General features: G+C 35.8%; 1 protein-coding gene across 1 annotated transcript in view; it reads right to left on the bottom strand.

Moving 5' to 3' along the window:
* Window positions 1-1,804: 1,804 nt before the first annotated feature.
* LOC138708216 (uncharacterized) overlaps window positions 1,805-25,119 on the bottom strand; it is a 429,355-nt gene continuing 406,040 nt past the window's right edge. Inside the window, exons 19-22 of the mRNA XM_069838546.1 lie at window positions 21,774-21,993; window positions 16,064-16,347; window positions 13,791-14,044; window positions 1,805-4,876 (exon numbers count right to left, since the gene is read on the bottom strand). Coding sequence (XP_069694647.1) covers window positions 3,230-4,876; window positions 13,791-14,044; window positions 16,064-16,347; window positions 21,774-21,993 — 2,405 coding nt within the window. The 3' untranslated portion in view covers window positions 1,805-3,229. The remainder of the gene's footprint in view (window positions 4,877-13,790; window positions 14,045-16,063; window positions 16,348-21,773; window positions 21,994-25,119) is intronic.

The following is a 25,119-nucleotide window of genomic DNA, read 5'->3' as shown; positions in this document are numbered from 1 at the left end:
TTTCTTTTTATCCACTCCAGTAGGCAACTTTTTGCAATGGACTCATGTCATATGAAACAGAACTGGTACCCTCTATTTTATTCCAAATCATAGGTTGTAAAATTGTGGGTAGAGTGTTTTCTTAAGTAACAGAAGGTGCTAATATCAGAATAAGGGGTTTGAAGATTTTTTTGTAAATCAAAAACTGTCGCACATACACTTTTGTCATTCTGAGCTTTTAATTTTATCAGTTTATTTAATTTCAGCTACAACAACTTTGTTTTTTTTATATATGTCCAAACTGAGAATCTTTTAAATTCAGCTTCACTTGCAATACTGTAAGTATTGCACTCTTCACATTGGTTCTGTTTGGCAAAAAGAAACTAATGATGAATTCCTAACACACACACTCTGTATACTGTCTACTTCACTATTTTCGTTTATCCATTCTTCGTATAGTCTATACATTTGTGCTGTGGAAAATTTTCTTGTAAAATCTTTTCTGATATAGTGGGAGTCTACATCTGGAAATTAAAAAAATATACCTTTGTCGACGTATATCAATTTTCTGCATAGCTGTCACCCACATATAATTTATATCGAAGGAATGCAGGAAGATCATTTTGCAGATTTACACACTATTTTCTCAATTGTCAATAGGTAAAATGTAAATAAAAGTGGACTGTCTTCTTGAGAGTTTAAGTGGTTCTTTTTCTTTCAACTTTTCTTATGTTGTTTGTAATGTAAAACGGCTACAGGTTCCTACAGAATGCAGATACATTACTTTAAAATAGCATACACTAATTGAATTATTCCTTCATTTCCTACAGACTATAGTATGTCACTTAAAATAATTTAAACGAGTCATTACTGCGAAAATACAGACTTGAAAAATTCTTAATTCAGATACAATATTATTCCGCGTATAAAATGTACCAATGTTGGTAACAATATTTCAATATTGCGCGATTACTGCCCAACCATCCAACTGATTTTAATCATATTTGTACCACAGATAGTCTGTTATAAAACCTTCGGGTCTATGCTTAAAACTCAAATTCTTCAAAATGTCAGTTACAATGTTCTTCCTTGGGCCTGTCGAAGTATGCTTCGTTACCTGTCGGTCATTCGGTACACCTTAAAGAAACTTATGAGAATCTTGAACTGGTACGTACAAAGATAAAATATAAAGTTCATAACTGGATGATCTGTGGAGATCTGAGAGAGTTGTACATGCTTCTTGGTATACTAAGTTTCCGTATGTTCTCTATGAATGGGACAGCAGAGCAAGAAACAGTCATTGGGGACAAAAACACTGGCTACACGTAAGAGGAAAAGCAACAAATGCAACTACTTCATGAAGAGAGAAAGGTGGTATAAAGCATTTGACTAAATGTGAATTGTTGATTATGACAGTCTAATAGTTTTTGTAATATTTGCCACAGGACATGTTTCACTTCATCACTTTTTCATATTAAATTAAATAATGCTATCTCCACACTGCTAAAAGTGTCAGTGCATGTTGCGGAAAAATGGTACGTGATAGAGAAAATCTGAACTCAGATTTGGATTCAGCACCCCAAGAAACCATAAATATAGCATACATTTCTAGAAACGTTATTATGACCTTAATTTTGCAGGTCTGTTTCTTGCATAGCTAAATTAGAATATTTATTATTGGGGAAAAATGTTTATCTTAAAGATACATTGTCTTCTTTCTCTACAGTACATGCACTATTTTTTTTTTTAATACATGCACCAACATGCGACATGAATATCAAGTACCATTGGTCGTGAAGTTAAATATTTTAATTATAAGCGAATACAATATTCAACCAACTTTAATTGCCAGTACCATTTAATTTTGATCAATAATTTTATAAGGAATAATTTATCACTGAATAGCAGTCAAGTTAATTATAACTCCTAAAATACCTGACAGTGAATATATGTTTTAACAGAAAAATTCTTATCATAATTTTTATCTTATAAGTAGTGCGTTCAAGAATATCAAGAACGCATGTTACTTTATTCTTAAAATATGCAGTAAAATTATTAGAACATTGTTTAACACAATAATTTCAACCTACAATTAATATCTCAGACTCCGAACATTCTATGCATGACTAACTTTCATGCTAATTTACCAGATAATGTATTCATATTGAAATACCTTCAACTAGAAATAAAAAGCACTGCCCATAAACAAAATGTATTACATGTGATGAACTGAGACAACATAGGTATTAAAATAAAGAAATATACTACCACAAATCACTTATGACACTTTCCATATCAACACATGTTTGTTATTTTTATTTTTATATTTACGATATGCAAAATTCTGAAACTCTCAGAATATACTGTCTGGGCACTGTCAACACTGTGACCAGAAGGCCCACGAGTTTCCATCTGTGCTGATACACTGCAACGAAACCAACACACATACAAAAATATACAGTCGTGAACACATATTAAAAAGTAGAAAAGTTGCCCTACTACTCCAGTGTGCAGGCATCCTTGACTGTGACATTGTAACAATGGATATGACGGATGCTCTGGGCGTGAGAATTAATATGATCTAGTTATCTTCCTATTTCCCCACTTTCCCATCATTTCTCAAGTTTCTCTATGGCACAAAATGGTGTACATTGATTGTACAGTATCATGATAATGAAGGGAAGAATACCTTAATTGCTTTTCTGACAAGGGAAGTAATTTAGCTTATCCATACATTCTGCTATAACAAGACTGCAAATAGAGAGCTTTTGTTTGATTCTATATGCTCAAATTGGTACCCAAAATAAAGTCAAATTTCTTACATAAAATTTGATATGAAGTCACAAGTACAAAGTGAGAAAATCCCAGTAAAAGGTGAAGGACTTACAGTATATGAGCTTCCTAGATGGCATGCATTTGGAGTTCCTTTTGACATTTGCTCATAGTTATGGTCCCTTTGCGTGAAGGAAACATACCATATTGATAAATGCATTGTTGTGAAATGGAAAGTGCCAGAAATGAAGAACTAATAGAAACTCTAGATACAAGAAACTTGTAGACTATGAAATTCAACATAAAAAAATATAAATACTGTCACCATTTGTTTATTATACCAAAAAGAAAATTGCTCGTCTTATCAGCTGAAAATGCTTGCAATCACAATGACAAGGTGCATAGGTTCAGTTACAGTTGGTATTTGGCTACTTTTACCTCTGTTATGTGTTCTGTCCACTGACGGGAACACGAGCAATTACAAAACCTCCTCACAGCGAATTCTCTTAGTGAAACGACGATGGTGCAAGGGCCGACGATGTGTCGAGAACTGTATGACACGTGGCTCCATCTCTAGCGAATAGCTCTCAGACTGAAGGCTTCCACTGCTGCTGGTTCCACCGTCGTGGCCTTCCGATGTGCTTGAGCTACGACGCGAACTGTATCCAGGTCGAGGTTGAGGAGGATGATCCAGGCAGCGGACTTCTTGTATGTCTCGGTTGTGCACTCCGTAGAATAGCCCAGTCTCCATGATAAGTCCTCCACCTGCTCCTGCATGCTGGATATTAGTGTTGTTTCCGTATATCAGATCGGGATGTACTGGCTCACTCTTAAGAACAAAATATGTGGCTGGTCCCTTGTTGCAGATCTGGCTATCGGGTTTTGGTATCAGGACGGTGATATCACCATCACTTCTGGCCAGCATTCCATTGTGATCACTAACCGATGCTTTCTCGTTGGGATCGGGGTAGAGATGATCAGGTGTGGACACAGTCAGTCGTTGATCGTGGTGGTACGAGTCAGGTTGGATGGCACCGGATGGTGCTTGTTTGGGTTCTTGACGAGGGCTCTCTGGGGAATGCTCTGCCGTACTGTATCCCTGGTCAGAGTGGCTGTGGCTCCCTCCTGTTACTACAGCTTTCACATTCGATTCCGATATTCTGTTTTGGGGAGCCCTCATGAATTCCCACGATGTCAATTCTCCTTCTTTTCCGGTAAGAGACTGTTGACTGCAGCCCTCCGGTTTCCCATTCTGATGGAGCAATGTCGGTTGTGAGTGCTGCAAGACTTTATTCATCGTGCTTACACCTTGTTTCCAGTCTTTAGAATATTTTCCGATATCTGAAGACTGAGATCTTTCCGGGACATAACACACAGGTTGAATTTGCATGCTCTGTGCCCGAGTGAGACGTAGGTCGGCATTTCTCTCTTTCAGTGTCTGCTTCAACTCCCTTGTTAAAGTAGCCGAGATGGGAGTCGCACAACAGTAGCTCTTGTCTCTCAAATTTTGTGGCTCGACCTTTCCCTTCTCGTTTTGGGAAGTTGAACCTGGCCTCGGTCTACGAGTCGGATTTCGGTTCGATCCAAAAATACTTCGAAAGCTCCACTGTGAGTATGCATGCATGCGAGGTGTGATGGCATGTTCGCGTTTACGAAATCGACTCCACAGGGAACCGCTTCCTGACACAGTGTTATTACTCAAGCAGCTGCTTGATTCTGGCAAACTTGTCGTGCGATTTGTCGATGTCTTTGAAGAACGGAGCCTTGTCGGCAACTGACACTGGCTGTGAGATCTGGCCTGTGGCAGTCCCTGCTGTTGGGATTGTGATGACTGCGTCTGGGAAGAGATAGTGTGTCTAGAGTGGGAGTTTCCTGCCGAGGAGGAGGGCAGACCATGTCCCTGAGGTCCGCGGTGCTTCTTCAGCTTGCCAGTGTGCAGAAACGTCCGCCATGCCATGCGTGCCTCGGGGTACTGGACGCAACGGACCAAAAATATGATGAAGCCTTGCAGAGAGTTGCAAATGCAAAATACATACTGGAATACAAGTTTCAATTCTCCCAGAGCAAGGGCACCAAACACCCACGTGACACCAAGAAGAGTCATCACGGTAAATGCACCACGTATCTAGAACACAAAATATACAAAATGTTAAATATTGGCGAGAGTAATTGAGTGCACTTCATTACAACGTCGTCACATTAGTCCTTCAATGCCTAGTCTTACAACATTGCACACAGAATCAGTTTCTTCCCATACTTCGATTCCACCACTGCTCCATTCATCACCACAACAGTACAAGATAACAGTATGGTAAAATCAAATACAGTTGAACTTGGTTACCGCGACAACTCATCTACAGTGACAGTCATTAAAAAGTACGGATTTTATCTGTAGGTCTATTGAACAAATGTGATTTATTATTTTTATAACGAGACTTTTTTTATAAGCAATTCGTTTACAGTGGCATTTAGTAATAGTGCAAATTCTGTAAGAATTCATTATCCATTTATATTAAACAGAGAATGTTATTAAAAGGAATTCACAGCTAGGTGGTAATGTTAATTCTGTTGAATAGCTCCGTCAATTTATTACCCAAGTATTCCTGTTTCTTTACTTCCTTAAACAAATGGAAATCCTTAATAGTTTCTGAGATAGTAGAGTCTTCATGATTTTCAACACAGAATTTTATTGAATTGTAAAGTGATTCAATTTTATCATCAACGGAAAGAACAAATTCACTGCAGTTTATAGCCACGTTCTTTTGTTTAACACTTCACAGTGATTAAAAAATTGATAAGAGTTTGAGAATCTTGCACTCAGATTATCAATATTAGGCCTTCTAAGAATTGTCGTCTAAAGTTGTTGAAAGTTTCCTTGCTTTTATTGGATGGTTCCTTTATACCTTGATCTTCTCCTCTTCAGCGTTTGCTGCTTTGAGATAAATCCCTGCAGTTTCCTTCACTGTATTTAAGGGGATAATACACACACTCATCTCAGATGAAAGACAGATTGCATCTGAATTCTGTAATTGAAAATGTAGTGAAAGTTGTTTTTAACTTCTAAGGTGTTTTAGAGCAATGCCAACTCTACAACAAAGATCCATGTTGTGAACTTTTCTAGCAATCCTTGATATTTTGCTTTATTTCTTACATTTGAAGAGAAATATTTAGTTTTCAAATAATGGACTAGTAATGAGTAACTTGTCATTACAGCTTTCACAGTACTGCAAGATGATGCCACTCAGCCAATGTCGAATATTTTCCCAATTTTTCTAAATTCAGACCTAAAAGTAGTAGCAACTGATTTTTTGGAGTGACAGAATATTTCATATAAAGAGTCTATAAATTATTAAAAATGAAGAGTGGCTGACATTGAATTAATAACATCATTTACAGCTAGTTCAAACTTATGATTTAAGCAATGACTAACAATCAGGTCTTTGTTATATCTACTCTTCAAAATTATAATTATTCCTTCATATGTGTCTTGCAGATTGGCTGATACAAGTCCAATTAATTGTTTGCATACCATTTCATCTGTAATGCCATGTTTGTTCAAATTTCACCAGTCGAGGAGTTAATTCTATAGTAATTGCATGGTTCTCTATTGAACGTACAAAATTAAACACGATTTATTTGAAAGAAGCAGTGCTTACTAAATACACAGCCTGATTCATTTAAATATTGTGCTAATGACTTGGACATTTTATTACTTATAAAATTAATAATGTTAGCACACCTGTGGTCCGAATGAAGCACTTTTCTAACATTAGTACTTTTCAGAAATTGCAATGTATGTACATAAATCTTACTGAATTTTGAATGACTCAGATCCTTTACAAACTATGGACGCTATACGAAAATTAAGTGCGGTTACCTCAATTTTCTCTCCATTTTTTCTTCACTCAGCTTAAATTCTGTTGTCAACGATACTAGCATTTTTCTTTTTTCCATTTTTCCTTCCTTCTAATATTTCAGCAAATTTTAGGTGAAATTCACTTCTCCCACGATCACTGATTTTGTCGTTTAAATTTTTATAGTCTTCTCTCTTCCGAGGGTTTGTACAAAAGACACATCTGCTACTCAGATTGTTCCAACTCGATACAGCCCCCATACAAATACTATAGTCCTCTACAGCAGTGGGAGTACGCGGGATTGTTTCAAGAGGTATGGATCGCACTGATCCACTGACTACATATGTAAAACTGCTGACATATTTTATTATATATGTTGATAATTATTGCAGTTTGCATATTTTCATTGTTTTTTGTTATTTCTCATACAATTACAATGCAGTTTCGGGGTGCTAAGGTAAAAAAAAAATATGTATTTTGGGGATATGTTATCAAAAAAGTTTGAATACTACTGCTCTACAGCAAATCCATCACCAATCAATGTATCAGATAAATATCACTGCTAGTACTGGTCTCTGCTTTCCTGAATGAAGATGGCCAGGAATTACTGGTATTTTGTTCCACTGTTGTTGATGAAGGTCCGACACCGACAGACAAACTATCACTCAATTGATTCCAGAGTCTTTATATGTTTTGCGAACATTTTAGATAAAACCATTTGACATTTCATTCTAATTGCTTATATATTAACATAATATATAAACAATCGAAACTATAACTGGATTCACAATAACGAACTCGTTGACCTATAACCACCTTCAACAAAATGATACAGTATTGCCAACACTCATGTTAAAAAAAGATAGAAATGCCCACGGCTTTTTGATACATACATATAATAGATGGTTTAATAAAAACTAGGCATATGCCGCATGAAGCAATAGCCAAATTCTTCCATGGCCAGGTCAGTAGATGTCATTGCTGTTACCTGCGGTTACCAATAGTGCAACTAGCTTTAAAAATTCAAAGACACTGGCAATAACCAATATTAAATAACGGGTTTCTCATGTACAATGCAATTCTAGGTCTCTGGCATTGCTCGGATAGCATTAGCTAGGCAGGAAGGCAGCACTCACCAATTGCGCAGCTGGCAACCTTCCCCATTTCTCGTAACAAGATTAGTCTTGCAGGTGCCTCAGGCTGTGAACAGTGTGTATTACTCAGCCTCATTCAGTTTCGTTTGCTGTGTGAATGAATACACGTTTGTTCATTCTTATTGTGTGTAGTTTCGTTCACTATGTTATACACTAGGGAGCAACGAGTGTTTATTGTGTTAAACTAAGCAAGAACAGAGTCATATGTGGAATGTGAGAAATTTCCCGGCGTACATGTTACCAATAAATCGATGATATGCAGATTACTAGAAAAATTTAAAGAGAGTGGATGTAACGAGATAGAAGTCCGACAAAATCGTTGCCTCATTTAGCATTTCAGTGATTGTGATTTCAACAATTTTGGCAGCCGAAATTCGTCAGGTGTTTAATAACGTGTTCGAAAGGTGCCAGGCTTCTCTAGCAGGACAGGGACGTCATTTTGAGCACCTTGTGCATACCAGGGCAGAGCAACTAGATGTCACTGTGGAAGAGCCTGCACACAGGAGAATTGTTCGTTGCACTACTACCAGTAATTGAAAACGTTGGCCACCTACTTTCACTGCTCCAGCTGCGCTCTCACAATACAATAACTTCTGTTCAGAAAATGTTTTGCAGATGAATGGTACCGTACCTGCTAGTGTGGGAGGAGGGGGTGGTCGAACCACTTAGAAGTAATGGTCTCCAAGCCTCTAGATGCTCTGTCCCCAATGTAAATAAAGGTAAACTTCTTAGATGCTCTGTCCCCAATGTAAATAAAGGTAAACTTCTTAGTTTACGCACAATTCAAGGGAGACAAGCCAGGTCATGCTGTGGCGTATGTGCCGTGGGAGATGTAGGCAGGGGATTGCGTTGTACACGATAAACCCTGTATAATCTATAGTAGGCCTGCACAAATGGCGCTCATTGAGCGCGGCCGCTCCTTTGGAGTGGGAGAGCCGTCTAACAGCTCGCTGGATAGGTACGTCAGAATGATGTAGGCCTGCTATAGGTAGAGGATAGTCCACGCAATTATCTGGTGTAGTGTGCATTATCAGTAGCTATTTCACTTTGCCTATCTATGGCTACATAATGGAGGAATCTAAAAGACGGAAAAGTGATCATCACACAAATTCTTTCAATATTGCATGGCAAAATGCTTTTTTTTTCACAGCAGCTGGAGTCAATACTTATCTGCCACAAACGTTTGAAAGAAAGAAGAAAACATAATATAATGCGTCACTACTGTACTAGTCGACACATACAGATACGATGGTTTTGCAGTAAAAAGGTTCAGGAGTTGAAAGTTGCATTATTACATGAGGTAGGGTACATTACAATTTATTAATCTTCAACAATTTAAATATCTCTCTTCAGGGAAAAGGCCACCTCATTGTTGATATGTTGAATAAATTATGGAACTTCAGTCGTAAACTTACACTTTTCATAAGTCAGTTTTGGGAAGGTAATATGGCTCACTTTCCAATGACAGAAACTGCTCATGATGAAACCATGTTAAACGATTATGTGCAAATATTAATTGAAATTCAAAATGAATTTAATTCTAGGTTCCAAGATCTTGTCTTAATTGGAAAGAAGTTTAAATTTATCATAATAAATTCCTTCAACACCAGTTGAAACAGTGTCATACGATTTACAGCTTGAAATTATTGATCTTCAATGTGGCCTAAGGGCTAAAGACCGTTTGAATAATACTACTAGTCTGGTTGAGTTTTACAAGACAAAACCACAGCAATAATATCCACAACTACACAGGCTGGCTGTCAAAATGATTGCTATGTTTGACTCAACATTTATATTTGTGAGCAATTGTTTTCTGTTATCAACTTTAATAAAGGCAGGCATCGAACATCTGTAACTGATGTTTCATTACGATCAGTACTGTTCCTTTCAGCTGCCAATAGCATAAAACCCCGTTTTGATGTACTGATAAATAAAAATATAACAATATGATATTGTAGACCAATATTTAAGTAGCTATTGAGTTTCTATTATTTCAGTAAAATAAATACTTCTTTATTAATTAATAATAGTTCAAGGTAGTTTTGTAAACATTGAACGGGAATTCATTTCCTGAACACTCGTACTAGTACTTTTGTGTACATTTTGTACGAGATCACCCCTTCTTCCAGTCCACCCTCATACAGAGCGCAGCCAATATCTGCATTCCGCTCTCGAGCTGTGAGTCGACTCGGAGAGTGCAAACCTTGTGCAGGCCTGATCTATAGGTACCAATATTTTATCATCAGCCAGGGAAATAATGTCACAAGCCGCGGAATTCACCCTCTTTCCACTGCCATTAATTCGCAACTCTGGTGATACTCATTGAAATTGACGGAGAGAGGCGAACTCGACGCTTAACAGCAGAAGGGACTGAAGAAGAAGAAGAAGTGATACTCATTTATTGCGACATAGTTTCTTTAGTCCCTTCGATGTTGCAATAACCAAGTTCAACTGTATACTATAAAATCTTTCTTTCTGTACGTAAATCTTAACACACTTATACTACCAGTACCTCAAGGGACTCTCGTCTATGAATGTAAAATGTAATAGTACACTTCGCACATGAAATTCATTAAGACAACCAATCTTTAATGTACAGGGTGATTCACGAAGATCCGTGCAGTGCTCTAGGAACTCATTTCTGATGAAATTGTGATGAAAAAATGTCATATAAACGTATGTCATATTTTCAAAATTGACTAAGTCAATGCCTCCTGAAAGTTGAACTTGAAAATGAAAGTTCGAACGTATAAGCATTTAAATATCTTGAAAAATGGTACTGGATATATTATAAATTTATTAAATCACATTCCCATTATTACTCACCAGAAAAACTTGTATTAAAGCTGATTTTCAAAGACCGCACGTAGTCACGCGAGAGTGAACTGCGCACATCAACATAGTACACATTATACTAATAATAAATCAAACGAAATTGTCGGCAATGGCTCAGACTCACGTTATTATTGAATACTCTGTTTACTGTTCCCAGCAGTGTAATTCTGAACTCTCTACCCAAATTCACAGGAACCTCTGTTACAGAAGCAAGACCAGTGATTATTTTCAAAACTATTCAAAATCGGACATATGAGTCATTCCATGTCAAATCACACAAAATTATACAAATTTTGACCTTCATATTTCTGATTGCGTTTATATTTTTTTTTACCAACTCTATGGGTCTAATAAACCAACAAGTGTGTTTTTATTTCCTCTTAAGTCCACATGTTTTTAAAATATTGCATGCTAAAATTCGTTAAAAATGTTGCACATGTTTCTGAGGATACTGATGTTAAAATTTTTTTGAAAAATGCATTTAAAAGCTTTAAGTACTGTCTTTTGTTAAATATTTACTAAATAATTTTAATATAATTATTACAAATATTTTTATATGATTCAGTTTTTAAAAGTTAGATATCAATGTGAAATAGTCGTATTAAAAATCTAAAAAAATGCCTACTAGGTGCACTGAAGTATTCTTAATAATTCCAGAAAAGATCACAATGGGATCTCCAATAGTTTAATGGAAATTTAATTACTTACGAAACACTGTGTAGCGGTCGGTGCAGCAGCAGTGGACGGGAAGCGTTGAAGCGCGCTGGGAGGTTTATTGGTGCTGGATGATCGAGTGAACGTTGCAACATTACACCCAGTATGGATCAAGTCACTCGAGGAAACACTGCTAATTTACTTGTTATATCTTCAAATATTTGTACATTATGCTTTTTAAACGTTTGTTTTCATTCACACTACACTTTAAATTTTCATTCGCCTACTTTATTTCTCGAAAGAAAATTGTTGTACTAAATCTTCAGTTTCTGACAACAGAGTGAAAGTATGTAATTTTAATTACCAGTTATTGGTTTTAGATTGTGGTATCTGGCCTGCAAATTTTCAGTGTGGTTTTTGTGCTTATTCAATGGACAAAATATAAATGACACGTTATAAATGTGTTTTGTGACCAATCAAACAGTTTTTTTTTTTTGGTGTTGTTATAGGATCTTGTATAGGCTGGCTCTCGTGGCAAATCTTTTAACAGTTCCTCCAATGCTATCACATGGGCCTTTACCATGCGACGTTGCAAAGAAGTGTCATTCGGCGCTAATTCCGTAATCATCTTCATGTAAGCAATTATTTTTGTTTTTGTATTGTGAACTTGATCTATCGGAAAAGTAGATGATTTTTTTCATATCGTTGAATTCTTAGCTTAAGAAATTGATTGCTTCGGATTGAAAAAAGTGAAAGGAATCGGTGTCATGTTTTATGCTTTCTGAGATGACAACAATACTTTTGTGACAAATTTCTGTAGTCTGCAATAACTATGTATTTTTCAGGTTGTACATTTTCTTTGCATTCCGTCAAAAATAAAATATGGCCGACTTTTGAAGGGATTTTAAAAATTTTATTGGGTTATTTTACGATGCTGTATCAACATCTAGGTTATTTAGCGTCTGAATGAAATGAAGGTGATAATGCCAGTGAAATGAGTCCGGGGTCCAGCACCGAAAGTTACCCAGCATTTTGAAGGGATGACAATGCATCTTCTACATGAAAAACTTTACTTGCTAGGGAACCTTTTACTTTTTTTAAACTTTTCACGGGGTATCGTTTTTGTTGTAGTTTTCTTTTCTTGATAAAGAATTCTATTGACATCAAACTCTTGTTTAATTCCTCAATATTACTGATTTCTAGCGCTGTATCCATAGAACTGCTAGAAGTAGAACTGGCATAATCACTTTCTCTGTCCGCACTTTCATTTGATTCATGTTTATTAATATTACAAGAACAACCGGCTTCACATATAATTTCACCTGATCTATCCGGAAGTTGATAGATTTTTTATGGAAAGAATCACATATTCGCACATTCAAAGACTCCTTTAAATTGAGCTTTATCAATAAATCGCTACTTACGCATCTTAGTGTATTTTTCTTTTTAAAAGTGTGATTAGGAAGGTAAAATGGATTTAAACACTTCTTATATATTACGCGATCTTTGCTGTCACTAATGTTGTATAAAACTCACGCCACTCCATGAAATTCAAACACTGACTGATTATTTTTCTCTTCTATATTTTGTCTCCTGCCATCTGTTTACTGTCATAAAGTTTACTGCCTTACCCAGCCTTGGTATCGTTAAACACTTGGCTATATTACAGTATAAACATACAGCATTGTGAAGGGCTCCCCCTCTCAGCTGAGCTGACGATAATAAAATAACTTTAGATAAGATATTTACTGCAAATCAAGATTTCAGGTATAACTCCCTGTAAAGTTGATTTGAATAATTTCGAGGGAAAAATTATTCAAGATATTTACTGTTCCTTAAAGTATTAGTCATTTGATGAATGAATGCATTTGTATTGTAGTGTGGCGCATACGCAACTGAGGAGTTTGTAAAACTTTCCGTGGGCAGCCTTCTAGCCCACGGCCATAAGCAGTTCATTAGCTGGGAATCGCGAGTGTGTGCATGCCTCCAGGAAAATAAATTGTTACAAATGTATGGGTGCAGATCCCACATTTCTAAATGCAGTATTTTACAGATAATACATCAGGGAACAAGTCTATATTTTTTCAGATTTTTAACTTGGCTATATAATATAAATTTGCTTTGAAAAATAAATTATTAAAAAATTAGGCCAAATTTTAAATTTATTTGTGATAAGCCTAAAGTAATAAAAAATGTTGTATTTAGTCTTTCAAATGCGCCAAACCACAAATCTCAGTTATCTGTAGACACAGAGTTCCAAGTGAGTTTTTGTAACAGTGCGCGCATAATTTGCGTAATTTCAAATAGTCATAACTACACCAATAATTAATAATTGTGAAAATAAAACAGTACGGGTCTCCTTGTTTGATGTCTGGAATTCATGAAAAAAAAATCGACCATTTCCGAGAAGGTCGTGTTTTATTGCTGTGCGATTTGACATGGAATGACTCTCATACGTAAATGAACTTTTTTCTTCACAGTGATATTAGTTCCTAGAATATTGCACGATCTGTGTGAATCACCCTGTGTGTGGCACATTTACCTGAGCAACAGTGATGACTGGGCTGTCTGAATTGATTCCAACTTTTCCTACAGCATGGCCACGACGTTGAAAGAGAACTTTGGTCACAAGGATAAAGACAATACAGTTTATGGCAAGGATAAAACAGGTTGGTCCCAGATATGCCAAATAATACAAAATGGAATATGAAGATGTGACCATGCAGTATTCATCCGTAGTACTATAGAACTTCAAGTCGTAAGTTGCTGACCCTGCCACAATGGTAACTGGCAAACCTGCAATAGTAATATTGATCACATTGATTACCTCCTTTAGGAAAATTAAAATTAACCATTGCACTATTTACAATTCTACATTATTTAGAAAATTTGTACATTCACTATAGTAGATATTGCTGTAAACTGTTAAATTAATTATAACATCACCATGTTTATTTTAATATAGAGGATTTCACCCTACATTAGGTATAGCTACAGAGATCATTGGGACCTTGACTTAACATCATTAATAGTCGGGCTCCCCATATAAAGCTGTAACATTTCATTTCGAATAAGAAAGCTCATACGGATATGTGGTCTATACCAAACCGTTGCCGAGGAAGAACTGTTTAAATCTATCTTGAATTTGGTGCTGCCGACGTATATACATTTTAGATGGACATGTCTGCTATTGAGTTGAGCACTGCAGTTGACTACAGCCTGTGTTGTTATTGTGATAGTAACATTGTAGACGAGTTTTTCAAGGTGCCACACATGCTCCTATGACTGTGGTCCACATGCTTCCCAGTGTTCATGTGCTTTCTGAACAAGGACGTCAATGCAATGTGAAGAAAGTAGCCCTACTACTAGCATACAACGAATTTTTGCCCATCTCAATGTTTCACAAACACGTGTATGGCGAACAATGAATGACGAAAAACTGTGTCCATTTCACCTACAGCATGTGCAAAATCTTCACAGAGGGAACAATGCCAAGCGTCTATGATTCTGTCACTGGTTACATATCGATCATCAACTGATTCCATTAATGCTATTCTCTGATTAAGCCATGTTCACCTATAATGGAATCAGTAACAAGTAACAATCTTTCATGGTCTCCACATGATATTGTGGGCACAAATAATGTTCAACTTCATTTCTCTATCAATGCGTGGTGTCGTATGATGAATGGCACGCTCATAGGTCCCGTATGGATGGACTGAAGTGCCAGCGATTTTTGCCTCGTACATTGCCAGGACTACTAGAGAACATTCCTTTAACTACATGGCAGAGCTCCTTCTCATCATTGGTGCTCATTTCAACACCAAATTTCATAATTGGTAGATTGGTCATGGCAGTACAATTTCTTGGGCACCAAAATCTGCAGACCTGAACCCCATGGATTTTTGTTTATGTGATTGGAGGGAAGTTGACGCATATATAGAGAAGGAAAGTTAAACACAAGGCAAACTGCTAGCTCACGCAATAGATGCTGTTGCCGGAAAGAGGGAACTTCGTGATGATCATCAATGAGCAACACATCATCTTTTTGCAAGAGTTAAAAAATGTATTAAAGTATTCAGAGGAATTTTTGAGAATGTATTGTAAAATCTTTGTCACCTGAACAAATAAAAAAAGCAAGAATAGAAATAGTTGTTTAAATTTTTAACTTTTACATTAAAATAGAACAGCGTTCAGCACAGACCACAGACCGATACTATGACCACCCAGAACATTGTTCTTTCTTTCTATATGGATGCATTATTTCTCAAGTAATGTCACAAAGAACATTTCATGAAAATGTATTTAACTAGCTAGCTAGTGAGTACAAATTAAAATTATAAAACAAAAGTGTTTCTAGCCACTACCGTAAGAGCCAGGCACGTGTAATGGTGTAGTCTTAGCCAATAATATAACAAAATTTACAAGGACAGTTTACTAAATACAGTAAATAACTTATCAAACCAATAAATAACACACAAGAGCAAAAAAGAAGAAAGAGAAAAAGAGAGAAAAACACATTTAATATAAATTCACAATCAGACAGAAGCTGCTGATATTCAATAAAAAAAAATATATATAGTAGACAGAAATAAAAGGTAAAAAAAAAAAAAAAATTGTTAATATTATGTATCCTGAATAATTTTATAAATTTCTTTTTTAAAAGCTTCAATTTTAAAATATTTCAAATTTGGAAAATGGTCTGTAATTTTATTATAAAGTCTTGGGCCGAAACTAGCACCATGTTTAAGAGCTGCACTTGTATGACATTTAGGCTCAATTAATAGGAAGTTGCAGTTGATAATAATTACTCACCCCAAGCAAAGACCATTCTCTTACACATGAACTTCGTCTCTGAAGTGGCAAAAACCGTAATAAGAAGATGATACATATTCAGAGCTTCAACCAGCATCCACATAAGAGAAGTAAGGACAAGATAGTGTGTGAGAAGGGCAACTGCTGTGCATGTATCAACTAGGACCAGCAGTCTGTTGTCCACATACTCTTCCACTGCTACCATCAAGAAGGCCAAGTTCATCAGCAGCAGTGACACACAGAGGTTAAGAAGTATCTTTCCTGATCTGTCACGGTTCAAGCATCTGGAACAGGATATGCCTCAACAATCAAGTATTAAGTAGGCATGATACCAAGAATACAATAAAGACATTTTTTACGATTTAAAATAAGAGAGTAAAAATTAACAACCACAAAATCTACTAGCACTGTCAGCAACAGTAGTGGACTCAACACATCCCAGCTCTGACGTAATGAGCAGCAACAGCAGTAGTAGTAGTAGTAGTAGTAGTAGTAGTAGTAGTAGTAGTAGTAGTAGTAGTAGTAGTATTAGTGGTGACAGTGATGGTGGTGGTGGTGGTGGTGGTGGTAGTAGTAGAAGCAGCAACAGCAGTATTAGTAGTGACAGTGACAGTGATGGTGGTGGTGGTGGTGGTGGTAGTAGAAGCAACAGCAGTAGCAGTATTAGTAGTGACAGTGACAATGACAGTGGTGGTGGTAGTAGTAGAAGAAGCAACAGCAGTAGCAGTATTAGTAGAGACAGTGACAGTGACAGTGATGGTGGTGGTTGTGGTGGTAGTAGTAGTAGAAGCAACAGCAGTAGCAGTATTAGTAGTGACAGTGGTAGTGGTGGTGGTGGTGGTGGTGGTGGTAGTAGTAGAAGAAGCAACAGCAGTAGCATTATTAGTAGTGACAGTGACAGTGACAGTGATGGTGGTGGTGGTGGTGGTGGTAGTAGTAGTAGAAGCAACAGCAGTAGCAGTATTAGTAGTGACAGTGGTGGTGGTGGTGGTGGTGGTAGTAGTAGAAGAAGCAACAGCAGTAGCAGTATTAGTAGTGACAGTGACAGTGACAGTGATGGTGGTGGTGGTCGTGGTAGTAGTAGTAGTAGTAGTAGTAGTAGTAGTAGTAGTAGTAGTAGAATCAGCAACAACAGTAGCAGTATTAGTAGTGATAGTGGTGGTGGTGGTGGTGGTGGTAGTAGTAGTAGTAGTAGTAGAATCAGCAACAACAGTAGCAGTATTAGTAGTGACAGTGACGATGGTGGTGGTGATGGTGGTAGTGGTCGTAGTAGTAGAGTAGTAGTAGAAGCAGCAACAGCAGTAGCAGTATTAGTAGTGACAGCGACAGTGGTGGTGGTGGTGGTGGTGGTGGTGGTGGTAGTGGTCGTAGTAGTAGAGTAGTAGTAGAAGCAGCAACAGTAACAGTATTAGTAGTGACAGTGACAGTGACAGTGGTGGTGGTGGTGGTGGTGGTGGTAGTAGTGGTCGTAGTAGTAGAGTAATAGTAGAAGCAGCAACAGTAACAGTATTAGTAGTGACAGTGACAGTGGTGGTGGTGGTGGTGGTTGTGGTGGTGGTAGTAGTGGTCGTAGTAGTAGAGTAATAGTAGAAGCAGCAACAGCAGTAGCAGTATTAGTAGTGACAGTGGTGGTGGTGTTGGTGGTGGTGGTGGTGGTGGTGGTAGTAGTAGTAGTAGTAGTAGTAGTAGTAGTAGTAGTAGAAGCAACAGCAGTAGCAGTATTAGTAATGACAGTGGTGGTGGTGGTGGTAGTAGTAGTGGTAGTAATAATATAGTAGTAGAAGCAGCAACAGTAGCAGTATTAGTAGTGACAGTGACAGTGGTGGTGGTGGTGGTGGTGGTGGTGGTAGTAGTGTTAGTAATAACAGTGACAGTGACAGTAGTGGTGGTGATGGTGGTAGCAGTATTAGTAGCAGTAATAGCAACAGTAGGAGTAGCAGTAACAGTAGTAATTGTAGTAGCAGTAGTACTATTGTAGTAGAAGAGGAAGAAAAAGCAGTAGTGGTATGCAATGTCATTTTATTCCAGAGTCTGAAATCCTTAAAATTTGAAATTACATGCTGGAAAAATTGTTGTGACTTCACTAAAAAATTTAACTGTATAGATCATAATATATTGATAAGCAAATTAAAGTTTGGTGTTATTAAATATGTGCTGGTTTATATCTTACTTATAAAGCAGAAAACAAAAAGTGTAAATGAATAGATCTAGATTCATTTGGTTTTCTACCAGACGAAACTAACCAACAGACCACGGCCTCTCAGCCCGGAAAATGAATCTAGATCTATAAACTCCGGCCGTGAAAGCCAACACTACAAGTGTAAATGAATGTTTAGGTTCATTATTGTTTCTAGTTTACATTATGAACTTAAACTTAACAATTAACAATTTATCCCATCCTAATCGTGTAGATGATCCAATTGTAAGAAAGCCAGTGACACTCAAGAAATATTTCTTAAATTCACAGCATCAGCATTTGCTCAGCAGCTTTCGAAACTTTAAATGAATATCAGTTTGATAATAATTTGCAGCACAAGTATATGACAATGCTGCAGTCATGTCTGAGGAGCATCGAGGCTTCTGGCTGAGGTTGTAATTAAATTTGACCATGCTTTATTTGTCTACTATTATGCATATAAAATGAACCGCTTTTCAAATACTCTTTAAGTGACATAAAACAGTCTAAAATATTTTTGACACTGTTAGGGCTAGCTTCATTTTTCTCACAGTCATCTACATGTACTTACAATATTTATCAAGAAGTGAAAAAGAGATTTTCATAAGTAGATCGACAACAGTACACTCATTAGTTTGGACAGAGATATGATATATTTTACGTCTCTTTGAATTCTATTTACAGTAAAACTTCATTTGTACATTTTTATGGGAGTTTGAAGGAAAAAACGTATACGTAAGAAAAATGTATAACTGAACTGATAATTACATCTGAAATAGCATTAATAATTAATAACATAAAAAAAATCAGTTACAAACACACTTCCTCTTTCTTCCACTCACTGGAATTCAAAAACCAATCAGCAACCTTCTTGTCGTAACAAGTTGAGTCTACTGTAAAAATATTTTCAGTTTGGAGGGATTTTAGAATAGTTGTATTCGGTGTGGTCACAGCTTTGAACCTGGATTCTCATTGTTCAAATGTTCCATTTCTTCCCTCTTCACATACTGCTCTCCTCTCTCTGAACTGATTCTCCCATTGGCGCATTACCGATTTACTGAAGCTAGCACAAGTGGAAACAAGAATGGACAGCTTCGAATATCTAGGAATTTCAAAGCTGGCCATATCTTAACAATGAACATATGTTGTACCGTATTTACGTGATTATAATACGCATCCTTTCTTTTTCTTTGTTCTGACAAAATTTCGTCTTGAAATCTAAGGTTCATAATATTATATTCGCATTTAAACACTCAGATTCAGACAAATTTAAAATTAACGCTCCATTTATGTTATGAGGTAATGGTAGGAAATAACTGACAGAAATGGCCACTGCGAGTTTGTGTCTTATTGTCGTTTGCGTACTTTTTATTAGTAATTTCTTATCCATTTTTGACAACAATCACTAATAAAAATATTTTTAACTACTAGACTGACTTAATAACATTGTTTTCTTTTATTGTGAGATTTTATGAATAAAACTCTTAACAATTGCGCGTCTGTAATTCAACCGAAAGTATTTACCAATAATTACTGACAAAAGAGTAGCATGACATTACTAATTGTCAATCAATGCTCTGACACCAACCCAGACCTGTTGACTGGAAGTTCCAGTTCTATACTGCAAATGATGAGGTAAGAGAGTGCTTTTATAACCTGTTTTCATAATATAATTTTAGTCTTGGGTGGTTTTAGCACAAGTGCATATTATATTCGCCAGTTTTTTTCTGGATTTTAGGATAAAAGAAATTGGTGTGCTTATTATATTTGATGGCATACATACGGCAATTTCGCGTTCTTATAGTTTCACGACGAACCTAATTTCAAGCAAAATTTAATTAGAACATATAAATGAAATTTTGTACTTCTCAGGGTTTAAAATACGATTGTATATGTGAGAAAAACACATAAACGAATATCGTAGAACTGAAATAAATTAACGTGAAAAGTACAGGAATTTTGCCAGGACTTCAGAAAAAAAGTATATGTGTGAAAAATGTACAAATGAAGTTTAACTTTATCCGTCTATCCATGCTGCAATAGCCCACGAAGGGTCGAGGTCAACCAGCCAACTGCAAGTCTGAGATCAGCATGATGATTCCCCAGGCATTATACTGTAGCTGATTTCGCTACCTAGCATAGCTCCCCAAATTAATCACGGTGCTGGGTAGATATTTCATGAGAAAATTCTCTTTGAATTGATAACTAAAAATGGAGATGAGTGAGAGAGTGAAACATATAATGATGCAAGAAGTTATCGAGATATTCTTGAGGACTGATTTTATTCAGTTACATTCTTCCTCATGTTAATTTCATCTTTGAAATTTTAGAGGGGAGGAAGAGAGAAACCTCTGAAGTAGGATATTGTTTGAAGTGAAGTGAATATTACCAAAAGCTTTATCAGCTGAGGAATGATTATGATACCTGAAGATTAGTGAAATGTAAAAGAACTTCTAAGTTTTCACAATATTTTGCTTCTCTGATTGGTTTTCCTCAGCTGAGTTGCTTATTCTGTAAGAATAATATTTCTGATTTGTGTACAACCAATGCAGTGGTGCCATAACTTATCAATCCTGCATCATAAGAATGATAATTTTCTGCTCTTAAGGAAATAAAACTGTATTTAGGTAATTCTCAGAGAGAAAAGACTTTTTGACTCTTTCATTGTTGTTACTTCAATTAAACTTCGCAATTTTAGAACAAATGTAAAGGCAGTACTGTTGTATGGAAGCGAAACCTGGAAAGTTACCACTGAGATAACATGGAGCTTGCAGGTCTTCATAAACAAGCATCTGAGAAAGATGAAAGTGTCCGCATTTTCTGGCCAAATGTCATTTCCAACGAAGATCTTTGGAAACAAACGAAAAAGGAAGTGATCAATATCTAAATAAAGAGGAGAAAGTGGAAGTGGATAGGTCATACTCTCCAGAAGAATCAGAATGCCAAACAGAGGCAAGCCCTGTTTTGGAACCCTAAAAGTCAGAGAAAAAGAGAAAGACTACAATTGTCTTGGAGAAGGAGCGCAAGAAAACAAGGCTGGGCAAGACTGAGCTGCTTTGCTCTGGATAAGAGTGACAGAACATACCAACATTGACATTCTATGGCAGAGGGTTGATTTGCTTGTGAAGAAATCACACTGCATGCTGTTGTACAAAAGTAAATAAGTTATTCTAGGTTTGCTAGCTTCAAGGATATGATGTCATCACCATGTTTTCTGTTTTTCCCTTGTAATAAATAACAACGTTTGATAGGTCTCAACTATAGTGATTTAATACAGTAAAATGTGTAGCAAATACAATGTAGGAAGAGCAGTAAATGTATGTTACAGAAAGGATTAATGTTTGAAGGATGCTAAATCAGAATTGGTGATCTGTTCCTACAACACTGGGTAAAGTCACGTCAAAATTATGAGAATTGCAATTATTATCAACTCTCAGCCAGAAACAATACCGTTAGATTTTATGTCAAAAGAAATAACTGCCTTCATTCCATCAATGGAATATACTGAAATCAGTTTATGCAGCCAATACTCACCGAAACATGGAATAAGTCAGAACTGTTAGAAAAAGTCCAATAACACTGCAAATAGAGCCGGTGTAACTGATTATACTCAAAGCATGCTTGTGCTTTTCAGGTATGGACATTCCGATACTGGGATCAAGAAGGACCGAAAATGCTGTCATGTGTGCCGACTCACACTGAATCCAGTCCATACTTTGGTTGGTTATTACCCCATCCTCCAACCACTCTTGGCCTGCAAAGTAATTATTAAATTTACTTCAATGTACAATTTGCGTACTGGGTTGTGAGTAAGGATTTGGCATTTACACAACTATTGTATATTGTAGTTTTCCTCAGTCTTTACTCGGCAATGTAGGGAAAGTAAATTACTTATGGTAGATATGGGAGAACCATAGTACAATACTTATTACAGTTATTGCTTGAAATCACAGACTGAGGATGTGTCACAAATAAGTGACTCAGAGAAAAAAATTGACTTTTACGCTGTAGTTTATGGGATTTGTCCTAGGCTGCGATTTTGAGAATAATCTATCTTCTTAATACATGAGTAGAGGGATTCTTTCACTTTTTAAATTAATCTTACTCATTACATACTGAAAGAAAATAATTTTAATTTACTTCTAGCAGTGGCATAAACAGGAATTTCTTTAAAAGAACTGACTAGGCCTTGTCACGGATTAGATTGTGTGTTGATTCCTTATTCGAATCATATGTCCAGAATAAGAATTTTGTGCTTTCCAGTTGAATCAATTTTAAAAAACTTATAATAACCTCTCTCTTTCACATCAATTTCTATTTGCACAATGCAATTATTTCATAATTTCACTTTTACTCAAAACGTTCTTAGTTAAAAGACATTATAAATTGAATCAATTGAGTGTTCAGTTTCTAAAAGAATTGTATGATGTTAAAATTAAAATGGAAATATAAAGAGTTTAAATATTGAGCACCTAATGCAGTTATAAAGACCTTTTTCTGAACATCGTAAATCAATTTTGAATTTGCTGCTTTATATTTTATTTTTGTAAATAATTACCAACAGTTTATCAGGAACCAGAGTGAACATCGCCAACATCACACTACAGCTAACAGCTGGCCAGTTCAAATGTAACACCTGTTTTTGAAAACTATTGCGTATTATATCTGTGTTCGTTGAACTGGTATGTCTTGTATTAATGCATTTGAATTACAAAGTCGGGAAATGGAAATGAATTGTATCATTGTATACTGATTAAAATGATTTATTTGATTTTATTTTCGTAGATCACTTGTTACGATATAACCTTAATATTGCTACATTCTCTATACAAATCAGCTCTGTATGTGGGGATAAGACGAAATAGAAATTATAGGAAAACTCTTGCAAGATGATAAATTTAGTTTTTGATGTCACCTGAAATTTTCAAGAGTGAAGAGAAATTCATCATTATGTTGCGGAGTGTGAACATGAGAACAGGTAGTTGCAATTTAGTGGCATCGCTGATCATAATTTTTCCTCAGCACATCGCTAACTTCTGGAGAGAGTCTGACTTTATGCTTAGTTTCTTGTCTACTGCATACAAAAAAATATGTTTATAATAAACTTGGAATTTATACATTATTAAAGTTTATGAATGAGAGGAAACAAACAAGGTGTTTGAATGTCTTTATCTTCCAGAGCTCTTGTACGATTTCTGCCCTTTGTGATGTGATATCTGTATTGTTGAAGTTTAGCATTTTGTTAAAAAATATTCTAATTCTTCCAAGTTTGCATTCTTTATCAGTACATTTCATATTCACTGAATGAAATTGGTTTGAAACAGGGAACTCTTATCATTATTGATTGAAATGGCTCATAGTTTATATGTTCAAGAAACATTTACTTAATACTGGAATCTTTAAATTGTCAATTAAAGTAAATGAATTGAAAATATATAATGCACATCAAGGATGATGCTTACTATCTACTAAATATATTAGCTATACAGTTTTATCTTACAGCAACCAATATTTCCTCATGCAAAAACCTTAAATGTTATAATGCTTAATCTCTTAACTGTTTCTAATAATCCTGCAGTCTGTGCCACGCACGTATATACCGGTACAGTACTGAATCTCAAGAGAGTTGTTTACCTCTGCGAAATGGAAGGAATATTAAAATATTTTGAGAAATAAACTATGCATACTTCGACATTGAATAACAATAAAATTATGAAATGTAAATTCACAGACAAAAACATTTAAAAATTTTAAAACAGTTAAGAGTTTAAATAAGTAAGGGTATTCATAGAGATTTCGGGACTCACTGGAAAGGAAAGATTTCGAGGATTGGGATTTTATGTTCGAGGAAAGGGCAACTGCGTCCACTGAGATTTTCCGAAAATGTTATTAAAAAACCTGAAGAGTTTATATGATGATATTTCAAATGGTCTATTATTTAGTAATCCAATGTGAAGCATAAGTTGTGTGAGAAACCTCACTTAAATTGTGTGTTTTTTTATAAGAATTAACTGGTTTCTCATTTAAGTGATTATTATATAATAGATTTGATAATCTTCAGTAAAGCAGCCAGTTTTATTAGTACATAATTAATACCGCGAAAAATAACGTATTTACTTCTCCTTGCTATATCATTAAGCAATTCTCGTTAAATCATGCACACAATTTTTTGATACTAAATTTAGAAAAAAAAAATATACATATATATATAGCTTTAATTTGTGAAGTATTTCAAAATTTGAATTTTATTTGTATCTTGATCAAAGGCCAAAGTTCGTAACTGATAAAGCCAATGTGAGTTGTTTTTCAATATCACTGGATTAAAAAAATACTTAATACTACTTGCGTAACATATTTTTTAGACGTCGACTTTCACAAGACTTTGTTTCCACAATTGGTTTACATATTAATGCACTTCAAATTTTGACATCGAAATGTAAAAATTATAAGTACTCAGGAATATCGCTTTTTGATACTTCATTAATACCAGTTCTTTTTCTTATCTCAGATCTGTACAGTGTCACTAATTTCATGTGGCCGCTTTGCTATGCGTTAGAGTTGGGATAAAGGATAGGTCAAATAACTGAGGTTCATTTTAAGCACATTAGAGTTTTAACTCACCTTCATCTTTATCAGAGTGATTGTAGTCGCATTCGTTATTGCTACTACTTCACCCTCTTTTGCTTAGACATATATATATCTTCCAGTCCAGTGTTAAAGAGCCATTCCATATTCCATTCCCAAGAAATAATTTTTCCACTTCCTGTATATGATGTGTCTTATCTGTTAGTGTCTCCTCGTAAGAACTGAACTTCTTCAAATTTTTTAAATCACACTACTAGGACGCAAAATTACTTCAATCTTCATTGCGAGATAATAA

Source organism: Periplaneta americana, chromosome 10, assembly GCF_040183065.1.
Source record: "Periplaneta americana isolate PAMFEO1 chromosome 10, P.americana_PAMFEO1_priV1, whole genome shotgun sequence".
Lineage (NCBI taxonomy): Eukaryota > Metazoa > Arthropoda > Insecta > Blattodea > Blattidae > Periplaneta > Periplaneta americana.
The sequence above is the reverse complement of the archived record's forward strand: the minus strand, read 5'-3'. Positions and strand labels throughout refer to the sequence as shown.